The sequence below is a fragment of the Mesocricetus auratus genome, unplaced genomic scaffold (assembly GCF_017639785.1).
Source record: "Mesocricetus auratus isolate SY011 unplaced genomic scaffold, BCM_Maur_2.0 Super-Scaffold_100018, whole genome shotgun sequence".
NCBI lineage: Eukaryota > Metazoa > Chordata > Mammalia > Rodentia > Cricetidae > Mesocricetus > Mesocricetus auratus.
Genome location: NW_024429199.1, coordinates 9692344 through 9704944, shown reverse-complemented (window position 1 = coordinate 9704944; position 12601 = coordinate 9692344). Strand labels below are relative to the sequence as shown.

The 12601-nt window shown below is 46.5% G+C and overlaps 1 protein-coding gene across 2 annotated transcripts in view; it reads right to left on the bottom strand.

Moving 5' to 3' along the window:
• The window catches only part of Dcbld1 (discoidin, CUB and LCCL domain containing 1), a 71806-nt gene that overhangs the window by 30481 nt on the left and 28724 nt on the right, over positions 1-12601 (bottom strand). For both annotated transcript variants that reach the window (XM_040728134.1, XM_005073290.4), the window contains exon 3: positions 919-1053. In XM_040728134.1, the coding sequence (XP_040584068.1) occupies positions 919-1053 (135 nt within the window). The remainder of the gene's footprint in view (positions 1-918; positions 1054-12601) is intronic.

Below are 12601 nucleotides of genomic sequence, written 5' to 3'. Positions count from 1 at the left end.
TCCTTAGAGGGGAACATTCAACCAGCAAAATAGTTCCCCAAATACCTCATTTTCTTGGCACCAGTTCTTTCTCTTCAGGAACCTTTTGAGAATCTTAAGGGGCCAGGACAGCCAGTCACATCTAATCTACTCTAAAGAAATGAGTGGTACATCCCCTTCCAGACATATTTCTGCCAAAGGGGGTGACAGCAGGAACACTGGGAATATTGTAACCCTGGATAGCAATGGAGTGGGCTCCGTGGTGCTGACCCTGTACCATATGAGGCCAGGAAGGAGACGACAGTCTCCTGCATCAGCACTCATGTTCTCTTCCCTTCTCTCCCACCCATGGATGGGTGTCACCTGCCAGTGACTTCTCATCCTGCTACTATTGTGTCTCCAAGCTGGCATGCTAGTGTGTGACAGGGGTGAGGGTCACTAGTTACAATGTTTGCTTCCTGAGCAAGAAAGGAGCCTGGGGAAGGACTTCAGAGAACCCAGACCATAGCAGGGTCAGGGGGGATTTCCCCAAAGATGTGTCAATCAGGGTTTATAGGAAACAAGATTTACTCTAATCCATATGCATCATCATTTGATCCACTCACCATATGCTCTAAAATGACTCAGTGCAGGACCAACTCCTTACAAAGAAGCTGTTCCATTCTGTCTGTCCTCGGGGTCTTCCCCCTACCCCAAGACAGGGTTGTTTTACTACATAGCCTTGCTTGGCCTGAAACTCACACGAAGACAGGATCAGCCTTGAAATCAGAGATATCAGCCTGCCTGATTCAAGAATGCTGGAATTAAAGGCAGTGTCCAGCTTGTCCTCACATCTTACCATTGTATCTGAGATCACAATTATGGAGAGAGGGGGTGGGGAGCAAAAAGATGCCTCAGGCAGACAGACTTTATATGTGCATGATGATTTTTCTGTTGTACCTGGATGGTCACTGCTGGCATAGGCCAGCAGAAAGCCCCGACCAGAAATGTGAGATCCACTCCGGAATTGGACAGTCACTTCATTTGAGCTCACCCAGAGTTCTTTCGGAACAGCCTGACTCCCACAATACGGACCTGGAAACAAAGCACACGTATAGCATGTTTGAAAACTTACAAAGAACGAAGAAAATTTTGTTTAGAGACAGCTATACTCTGTAACTCTTATGTTTGACAGAGGTCGTTCTATAACCCTGATGAGACTGCTAAGCTCGGAGTGGAACAGCCAACAGTATATAGACAAGCAAGAGGTCGCAGCCTGCTCGCTACAAACAATCCAACAGAAGAGTTTCAATCTTGGAAAAAGACTAACAAAACAGAGGTCAAATACATCAAGGAAAAACTGGTCATAGAGAATATACTCTAGGGACCTACTAAGTTTGCTGGAAGAAACCTAGTCAAAGTAAGTTCCAGATGAAAACACAATGTCCAATGTACGATATAAACACACACACACACACACAGCCAGGAGTTGATGGCACACCCTTTAATCCCAGCACTTGGGAGGCAGAGGCAGGCAGATCTCTGTGAGTTCAAGACCAGCCTGGTCTACAGAGCTAGTTCCAGAACAGCTTCCAAAGCCACAGAGAAATGCTGTCTTGAGAAACTAAAGGGAGAAAAAAAAAGCATGATATCCCCCCACCTTGAGACAGAGTCTCAGAATGTAGCCTAGGCTGGAACTTGCAATCCTCCTATCTCATCTTCTAAAGTAATTTCTAAGGGCAAACACTATATTATAAATTTGTAAGGCACAGAACCCCAGAACTTCTGACACAGATAGGTTATCTTTGTGAGTTTGAGGCCAACCTGGCCTATATACAGACTTCCAAGACAGCCAGGGATGCTGAATAAGAACCTGTCTCAAACAAACAAAAACAACAAAAAAATAGACAAGCAAATGATTAAACCAAAGTAAATGTATTCTGTTAATTTACTGAGTAATAATATTTCTAGTTTGATGTGGTAGCTTATGCTTGTAATACCAGGACTCACAAGTCTAAGGCAGGAAGATTGCCACGAGTTCTGGGCTACATAGTAAGACATATCTAAACTCATTTTTAGAGGAAATTGCTTAAAAAACAATAGCAATGTTGATCAACTTTCAAGGGGCAAAATTAGACTGAGTATAAAACAGAAGCTAAAATCCTTCCTATGACTACTTAAGTAAAATCCAATAGAACCCTGCATTCCGCAGTGTGCAGGTGGAGGCCAGAGGATTTTTGGACTTGGTTCTCTTTCTACCATGTGAGTCCTGGGGACCAAACTCAGGTCTACAGGATTGGTGTTAAGGAACCTCACCCAAGGAACCATCTTTGGGCTCTACCAGCAAGTTTTGCTTTTCTTTTTCTTTTGTGAGACAGTCTCACTGTATACTCTTGGCTGGCTTTGAACTCATTTTATAGATTAGGTTGGCCTAGAACTCACAGGGATCCATCTGCCCTACATCCTGAGTGCTGGGACTAAAGGCATGTATCACCACGCCCAGTTCCACAAGCACATTTCGAAGGGAGATTCTTCACCAACTGCTCTTAAACAAGATAGAAGCAGCCAAGAGCAGCAGCCACAACAGTCAGCCTAAGAAGGAAGAGATGTGGGGGAAAATGATCACTTCAATTCAACAGGAATCAAACCAGCTTCACTTCCCCAAACCCTCATAGGATCGAAACAGTCCTGTTCTGTAGATCAAGAGCCCAAGTAATCAATATCCTGTCCTGGTAGGAAGGATGTGACTGCTCTCCTGTCCCATCCAAATTTCATATTCTGAAGGTCTCCTGCCCTACATCTCTGCTATTCCCTATTACTAAGTTACAGTAAAATCCAAGTACAATGACTTCCTGGCCCAGTTCATGCATTAGATTAGTGTGTGTGGTAAATGTACGCGTGTAAGTGTGGACATGTATGTGCCTGTGCACGGGTAGTTTTCCTCTATTGCTCTTGACTATTAAAGACATATTTTGAAGGTGGCATTGAAGGTAGTATCGGATCTTCTGGAACGTTAGAGATGTTTGTGAGCAGCCCTGTGCTTGCTGGAAACTGAACTTGGTCCTCTGCAAGAGTGGCAGTAGCTCCTAACTGACGAGCCACCTCTCAATCCCCTCTATCTTAATTTGTGAAAGCGTCTCTTGCTGAACCTGGAGTGTATGGATTGGGCTGGGCTGTGTGGCCAAGGAGCTGACGTGCCTGGCTTTTATCTGGGTACTGGAGATCACAATGCCATTCCTCGTGCATGTGGTAGGCGCCATGCCAAATGAGCCATCTTCCCAGCTCCAATTTCCCCCATTAGAAGCCCTCATCACATAGTAATACTTCCCTGATGTAATATTTGCAGGTGACTTATAATAGCTCATATACCAAGAACTATATGAATGCTTCGTTAATAAAAAATGCATGGTTTCTCTTTAGACTGTGCCCACAGAGCAAGACAATTTTATATCCGCCTCTTTCTCCAGCAGAGTATATTTTATCCTTCAAATATTGCTTGCATTGAAATCTTCTTTTATTTACAGCAATTTGTAAAAGCCCAACCCAAATATAATGACATGTGGAACATTTTAAAAATCTGTTCTCTTTAATATACCATGTGATTCAAGAAGTGAGCTCTGCCAAATAAGAAAATAATTGAATACTAGAGCTGGTTCATGACTGTAATACCAGCACTGAGAAGGAGGCAGGACAATTTAGAATTCAAAGACAGTTTGGGGTACATGCCAGGGGCATGTCTCAGAAACCAAGGGCTGGGTATGTATGTGACTCAGTGTAAAATGCTTGGCTAGCATGTGCAAGGTAGTTGCCCAAGGTGATGGTTAATAATGATTAGCAGCCGGGTGGTGGTGGCACCCTCCTTTAAGTCCAGCACTCGGGAGGCAGAGGCAGGTGAATCTCTTCGGAGCCTGTCCTGGAACTTGCTCTGTAGATCAGGCAGCCTGTTGAGCAAAGCACTCAAACTATCACCCAACCCCAAGGCTGGGCAGCTGCAGATTCCTTTCCATAGGCTAGAAGCTGTGTGACATGGCTAACAGCATGCTTAAGCAGGAAGTTTTTATTGTAGATGTGAGGGAGACAACAGCTGGAGGCATCTGAAAGAGTCCAGAACAGAGAAAGTAGTAGACTGAACATGGCCAGAAGAGCCGAACTGAAATAGCAGGGTTATGAGGAGAATGAGCAGCTGAGGGAGGGAATCCCATGAGCAGGAGGAAGGAGGAGGGGAGGGGAGGAGGTGAGAAGAGCCAGGATGCCAACATGGGCTTTGAAATGCCCATGTACAGGTACTTGTGTAACAGGTACTTGTGACACTGCAGGAGCCTGGAGGCCAGCATGGGCTTTGATATGCTAATGGGCACCACAGATAGCCTTTTGTCCCTTCTGCCAGGGAAAGGGAAATAGCACAGCTGGTAGAGGAATGCTGGCTTTGTCTGACTGCCAGACTTTGGAGGAGATAGAGTTCCCTTTGGACCCAACAGAAGCTACTAACTGTCTTCCTAGAGCTAGCTAACAGGGGGAAGGATATCCAATGGGAACCCCTAAGAGCCCCTAGATGTCCAAGCAAAGCTCTCAGCTTTCAGCCAGACGCCTTGGAGGATGATAACCCACTCCCTACACAATGTGGTGCTGGCCCTGCATGGGCTGGGCTACTGCTTTATCACTGGCTATCTCCCTGGTCCTCTTTTTCACTTTTTATTTTAGGACTAGAACATCAGCTTGCTTGGACTGGCCGTGAACTCACGAGGTAGCCCTTGTGAAATTCTCCTGCCTCAGCCCCCCCCCCCCAGTGGCCGGCATGAGAGACATGCACCAACAGGGTTGATAGACAGCATCTTTTCCTATGAAAACGTCTCTCCAGCCCACAAGTGCTCAAGTCCTAGAACCACGTGCCACACACCAGCACTTTGGTCGGTGATGAGCCAAGCGTATTCCTGTGGCCTCATAAAATCAAAGCATTCGTGTGTTTATAGTGATACCAGTAAATACAAACATCCTGAGTTGCACAGGGTGACTCATGCCTGTGATCCCAGCACTGGGAGGCTAAGGTAGGAAAACTGCCATGAACTTGAGGTCAACCTGAATTACATGGTGAATTCCAAGCCAGCCTGGACAAGACCCTGTCTCAAAACAAGCAGCCAAGCAGGGCACCAGTGGCGCACACCTTTAATCCCAGTATTTGGGAGGCAGAGGCAGGTGGGTCTCTATGAGGCCAGCTGGTGTACAGAGTATAGCCAGGGAATAAACAGAGAAACCCTGCCTTGAAAAACCACAAATAAATAAATAAAATAATGATAATAATAAAATAAAAATAAACTTCCTGCCTTGCACATGGTATAGACAGTACATGATGTTCTGGTGAAGCTTCACCCCAATCCCTCCTTGTTAGTATCCAAGAATACCTTGGCTGTAGGGAAAAGGGACACACCCTGAGCAGAGCCAAAGAAACACAGTTTGGCCCTGCAACCAGAACCAAAGAAATGTACTCTGACCCTGAAACCAGTGCCAAAAGAACACACTTTGTCCCTGGAATCAGAGTCAGTGAAAGAAATGCACCCTGGTCCTAAAACTGGAGCCAAAGGCTAAAAAGGACCAGAGAAAGAAACATACTTTGGCCCTGAAACCAGGGAGCCAAATCTGACCCTAACCCTGTGCAGAAAACTAATCAATCCTCGAGCAGGAGCTCTAGCCAATCTGAGTTCAGCATTGAAATCTGACCAATCCCCATCCTGAAAGCCTTATATAAACCCTGTGTCTGTTCAGCTTGTGGCTGTTCCTGCTACCCGGCTGTCCTCTACCACTCTGGCAGAGGGCAGCCACTCTCCTGGATTCTTCCCTCCCAATAAACCCCTTCAATGATCTTGATGAGCTTCGGTGAAGACCTTCTTTTGTGGCGAGCAGAGACGACCCTCCGCAGAGCAGAGAAAGCAGGGCTGTAACAATTTTGCCGGGGAAACCTTCCCCTGGCAGAGCAGAGTTGTTACACTCGGCTTTCCACTCTCCCTGGAGCAGAGCTGAACTGTAGCAACTTTGCCGGGGGGAAAACCTCCTGCCTAGCAAAACTCCTACACTGGGCAAACATCCCCAGCTGGAAGACCCTCTCCTGCCAGAGCAGAGCCCATACACTGGGAAACCTTTCTCTGAGGCAGGGCTGTAAGCTGCTATGCTTACTGTGACCTGTGGTAGTCCTTGGCTCCCAAGCTCCAGGATACCTTTCCATCTGAGCTGTGTAACACTCAGAATTCTGTGGCTCCTGAGTGCCAGAATACCTGTCTCATGCCGATCCTCCACAAACGCCTACATTGGCCCCACCCCTTGAGGACCTGGCAGAGTATGTCACTCCTTTGCACATGGCAAGCACTACCCTGGCTCTGTAGCAGTACCAAAGGTTCCTTTAAGAGAGAAGCTCCAGCCGGGCATTGGTGGCATACAGCTCTAATCCCAGCACTCGGGAGGCAGAGGCAGATGGATCTCTGTGAGTTCGAAGCCAGCCTGGTCTACAAAGTGAGTTCCAGTATAAGCTCCAAAACTACACAGAGAAACCCTGTCTTGACAAACAAACAAACAAAAAACAAAAAAGGAGAGAGAGAGAGACAAGCTCCACCTATTTCCTCTCTCTCCCTTTTGGCTTCCTCAGACAGGCCTCTGTCTCTCTCTCCCCTCTCTCTCTTTTCTTTCCCCACTCCCTTCCCCCAGTAAACCTTCCCATGTGAGTTCTGCCTGCAAGTGGAGCCTCTCACCTGCCACGGGATCTGCCAAGGTTCCCCTTGCATCAAATATCATAACATCCCTCCCCCATCTCTCTCCAAACCCTGCTACATCTCAGAAAGCCCATCAAATGATGACGATTCCCCCAGAGATACTCAAGACCACTCCCACAGGGTATTTAAACTGTCCCCCAGAAAACAGATATGTGGTTCCTGGTCTCTCTGGGGGACTGGAAAATCATCTGGGATTAAACGTGAGGTTTTTTTTCCCCCTAATTTGGTTTGATTTGGTCTGATTTGGCGGAGAGGCTTATCAGGGTGCAGAAACTTTTCGCATAACACTTGATATTCGGTGATTGTTACCCATTCTTGTACTTACTACATGTACTTCATTTTAGAGTCTATTCCATGTGTGTACGTGTGAGTGAGCATGAGTGTGTGTGTGTGTATGTGAGTGTACATGCATGGGTGTGAGTGTGTGTGTGTACCTCTTCAAAAACAAACAAAAGGATCTCATGAAGTGTAAACTGACCCTGAACTCACTATGTAGCCAAGAAACCCTGATTCTTCTGCTTGATCCCATTCTCCTCCCATGACAGACTAAACACCTCAGCTAAGCTAAAAACAAAGCCCCCAAAAGAAGCCATGTTCAAGCCAGACATAGTGGCACGCATGCCTGTGATCTCAGGACTTGGGGGATGGAGGCATGAAGAAAAATCATTCAAGGTCATCCTCAGCTACCAGCAAGTGGTAAGCCAGACTGGGCTACAAGCGACGTTATCTCAGAAAACAAAACAAAACGGAAGCCATGTTTAGCAACGGACTTGTACCATTTTGGCTTGTTTAAGTACATTACATGTTCCATAACAAACTGCCCAGTGAAGTATAACTTCTCAATGGAAGACAGAAGTTGCTAACATCTATTTTCAGTATAAAGTGTGCTTCAAGTTCATCCGTATTATGGAGAAGCAGGAAGCCCTTGGACTCTCTCAGCTCTATGGTCACGTCCCTGTCTCCGGATTCTGAGTTTGAAAGTTGCAGGCAGTCTGCTCCTAGACTGAACCCGTGCCCAGAAGAGGGCAGGCCCAAGCCCCAGAATACTCACTAGATAAGGTTTTGCATCCTGAATCAATAGGACAAGGAATTTGGGGAGTGAGAGGTAATTAAAGACTGTATGTCTCTGTGGGAAAGCAGGGCAGGAACTGCCCTTCATCAGGGACTTTATTATTCTTCCCATATGTATTTTATTTGTTTTACCTGCATGTATGTATGTATATATGCATGTATGTGTGCATGTACATGATATGTGTGCCTGGTGACCACAGGGGTCAGAAGATTGATATTTATGAGCCATGATGGTGCTGGGAACTGAACCCGGGTCCTCTGCACGAGCAGCAAGTGCACTTAACTGCTTGCTGAGCCAAACCTCTGGCCCCTCACACAGGGACTTTAAAAACCACTATCAAGCCAGACACTTTAGGCTTTTCTCTGCCCTTTCCGTGGAACAGTACGTTTCTCTTGAATTCATTATTACAGAGGGAGAGGTGGGTCTTGTTTCTCACGTCAGAGCACGGCTGCTAGTGAATGACACTTGCCTGTACCCCCACACACACTTTCCACCTGATTTTTAAGAGGGGGTTCTCCTGTACTTAAACTCTTGGAAACAGCTCCCCAACTCAAAGGAGTCCTCATTCCGGTCATCCTGTATCATATCACATTGACCACGGTGGGTGGACTCTTTGTTGCAGACAGTGTTCTTTGCTTGGGAAACAGTTTCTATCCAAAGTCAGGTTGGGCCCTACTCCCTATAGTTAGGGCACAGGCATTCTCAGGACGTCCGGTTGTCCACCAGCAGTGCTGTGGGAGCCAGGGCACAGGAGCCTGTCAGTCTTCCTTTTTGCCTTTCTTCCTTTCTTTCTCTTCTGAGCTCAGGTCTCGAGTAACGCAGCCTGGCCTAGAACTTACTACGTAGCTAAGAACACCCTCGAACTAACTTCCGCCTCCACATCCCAGCACAAGTACTGACCTTACAAGCATGCCCCCCACACACACACACCCAGCTTTGTGCAATGATCCAACCTGGGATGCCAAGCAAGCACTCTACCAACCAAGCCACATTCCCAGTGTTGCAGCCTCTATTCTTATCTGCAGGACAGGTCCTATCTCATGCTCCAGTCACAAATCCCCATGTCACTGAGACAGAACATAATTAGACAGGCAGAAACACCAGGGAAGAAGACACTTTTATCTCTTGTGGGTAACTGGCAGCCCTGTATCAAGGGAAGAGCTATGAGTGATACTAAATGGAACAGCATTGTAGCATTTGTCACCAGACATGAAACCAAGTCCTCGCAGTCCTCGCAGACCCAGGCCAGGAAAGCAGGAGCTGCCCGCCTCCTTTAACAGAGGAGCTGGGAGGGAAACCCATTGTATAGTGTACGAATAAAGCAGTGCTTCTAAGAACAATCCACAGCCTGCTCCGGGCCAAGCCTGGAACCTTTGGCAATGTGTGCAGCAGCGCAGAGCTCTTCTCCATAGGCTGCCCCGTCCTCGCCATCACAAGGCAATGAGAGTGGAGCTTGAAATAGTCCCATGCATAACATTAAGAAAACAATCCCCAGTGTCGGTGTAAACACACACACACACACACACACACACACACACACGCATCAAATGAAAACCTATCTCCTTGGAGGTTTGTCATAAATTAAAAGGAACAACAAAAAGGCCTCCTCAGACCCTTCATTAGTCGTATGGAGCCCCTTCTGAACTACGTGTGTAATTTTCAGGACAGATAGGAACACGCCCGGTGGGGCTCAGTGGCAAGGCTGGCCACAGGGCACACCATCAGCTGCCAGGAAAGTGGTCCCCAGCATGGCCCAGCTTCGTGCTGAGGGACATGCTGATAAGACAATCACCAGAAATGCTTGAAGCTGCAGTCACAGCTCTACCCATTTTTCATTTGGTTTTCAATGCAGTCAAACGGCAGGATCTGTCCAGGCTTGCTAATTGCAGTCAGGCCATTGTACAAAATTATAGAATTTTCAGGGCCATTTTCTTTGAAAAGGAGAAATTAGCATTTAAAAGGGGATACTCTTGGATCATGCCATTAAAACCATAGTCACGAAATTTTGGTCTCTGGTTCCCAGACAAAAATCAGTTAACACATGACAAGTGAGTCAGACAGATTCCCAGACAAAGGTACGACTTTCCTCGGGCTTCAGGGACAGGAGAGTGAAGACAAGCCTCCCCAGTCAGCACAGCACCCCACCAAGCCATCCTTCACGAAGGGTGGCAACTAAATCACAGTGTTTTTAGGGAAGTAGCTTCTCCCCCGGGAGACTATGGTTATGTTAATGAAATACCTAAAGGGGAACATTTAGGCAAACATTCCAGCCTTTTAAATGCTGGAAATTCCTTTCAAGGTTCTGTGTTTTTATCTTCCAAAAGCTGAAGAGAGAACTTCACATGTTCCAAAAGCAAGGAAAACTATTTGTGAAACAGTGGCTTCTGGGCTTGTGTTTTCTCTCTTTGGGATTAAAAAAGAAAAGAAAAAAAAAAAAACAGATCAAGTCACAGTGACAAGATATTACTACAGTTTGCTAAATACCTACCAATCTGAAAATTTAGAAATCCCCCCACTCCCACTGGGCGTTGGTGGTGCATACCTTTAATCCCAGCACTCAGAAGGCAGAGGCGGGCGGATCTCTGTGAGTTCGAGGCCAGCCTGGTCCACAATGCAAGTTCCAAGAGTTCCAGGACAGCCTCCAAAACAATAAAGAGAAATCCTGTCTCAATCTTTTTTTTTTTTCCTCTCCTGAGATATGATTTCACCGTGTTGTCCCGGCTGTCCTCAAACTCAGAGATCTGCCTGACTCTGCTACCCAGTGCTGGGATCAATGGCGTGAGCCATCACCACCAACTAAAACTTAGAAATCTTATGGGTCAAAACCCGCTTTGTTATTTTCCACTTTTTCCATCTATCTTGTTTTTTTAATGCAGTATAAATAAACATTAACCGTTAATGTCATAACTTGACACTTGTATATTGGGTGTAGGGGGACAGGAAATATAGACTGACCTTTGAACTTCCTGATTTCCCTGCTGCTCAAAGCACAGAACAAAAGAGGATTCCTCTAACTGACCACTGTTTCCTTCCAGCACAGGCCACCCGGCCGGCTTCCTGGCTTCCCGTAGTGATCCTACCGGGAAGCTAAGTGGGTACCATTTCCTCCAGCAAAGCCACAGAAGAGCCACAAGTTGGCGGTGTAACACATAAGCCAAGCTCTCAGATGGCCTCTGTCACACTGAATTGGGATAGTGTGCTACTTAATAGAGAGCACACTTTTACAGTCCAATGCCCACTTCAATCCTAAGTGAGCTTCAGCAAGCTCCTCCGCCTCTTTGAGCTGCAGCTTCCTGATGCGCAGGGGTTAGTTAGCCAGGAGAATCAGGAGCACACAGGTCCTGAGCCCAGGGAGCTCACACAGGTGCCTGCTAGGTCACTTGCCCCTCTACTCTGTTCCATGGATTTCCACAGTAAGTGAAGGAAAAACCAACCTTGTCTGCAGACGGGAAACGCCAAGTGTGATTCCTCCTTGGGTGTGACTACAATGACATTGAAATTTCTCTTTTGTAAGAAACCAGCTTTAGCCGGGTTGCTGGTGGCGCACACCTTTAATCCCAGCACTCGGGAGGCAGAGGCAGGCGGATCTCTTTGAGTTCGAAGCCAGCCTGGTCTACAAGAGATAGTTCTAGGACAACTTCCAAAGCCACAGAGAAACCCTGTCTCGAAAAAAACAAAATAAATAAATAAATAGAGAAACTGTTAAATAAATAAGATTATAGGAAAAAACTGCAAGCAAACGTTAACCAGATCATCTGGAATGGCAGGGCTGTGCTAACCACTCAAGGATGAGAAAGGAAGGCTAACGGGTCCTCCCAGCTCAAGAACACACACTCCCCAACACCCCAGGTGAAGTTGAAGTAATTGCCCCATAAATCTGAAATAGGTTCAGAGTGTAGAGGGAGGGCATCAGAGAGTTTCCCGGGAACCTCAGGGGTGGGGAAAAGGTGTGCACGTGTGTATGTGAGGAGGAACAGAAAACCGGAAGTTGTATGAGGCGATAGCATTCCTCTTGGTTGTGAAACTGATTCCTGTAAGTTTAAAGGTGACATTGCTTATCACAGAAAGGGAAGTCAAGCAGAGCCTGTTTGCCCAGGAAGAGGAGAGACTTCAGAAGACAGGTAGGCAGCACCTCCATAGTGCAACAAGTTCCTCATTCCCATACACCTCACCCACCCAGCCCCATAAAGGGTCATGGCCAGCTTTCACCCTGGCAGACCCCTCAGTTTCCAGAAGCCTCCCCACCTGAGCCCTCTTTCCCACCATGTGTGCTAATAATAAGCATAATCTTGTCCGTCTTTTTACCATACCTCAGGAATCTAGCATGATGCATTTAGGGAAAAAGCCTAGGTATAGGGATGAGGGTAGGGTTAAGAGATAAGACTACACAGACTGGAGAGTAAAAAGCCTGAATTCCACAATACCAAGTTTATGCAGGCTATAGGACACACGGATTTATTCATTTATTTCCTTATTTATTTTGGTTTTCAAGAGAGGGTTTCTCTGTGTAGCCCTGACTGTCTTGGAACTCAGAGATCAACCTGTCTCTGCCTCCCAAGTGCTGGCTGGCCACCATGCCCTGCACATAATACAACAATTTTTAAAATAAGAAACTATTACAGCAATGTTTAACATGATAATCCTCCATGGCCTAGAAAACAAAAGGGCTGGCAAGGAAGTGGGGGTCAGGAACTTTTCAGTAAGAAATACAGGTCAACTATCCCTTACGGTAAGTGCTTGGGACAAAGAGTCAGAGGCTGGGGTGGCGTGGGGTTGCATCTTGATATTTGTATAGATTTTACTTAGCATTCCT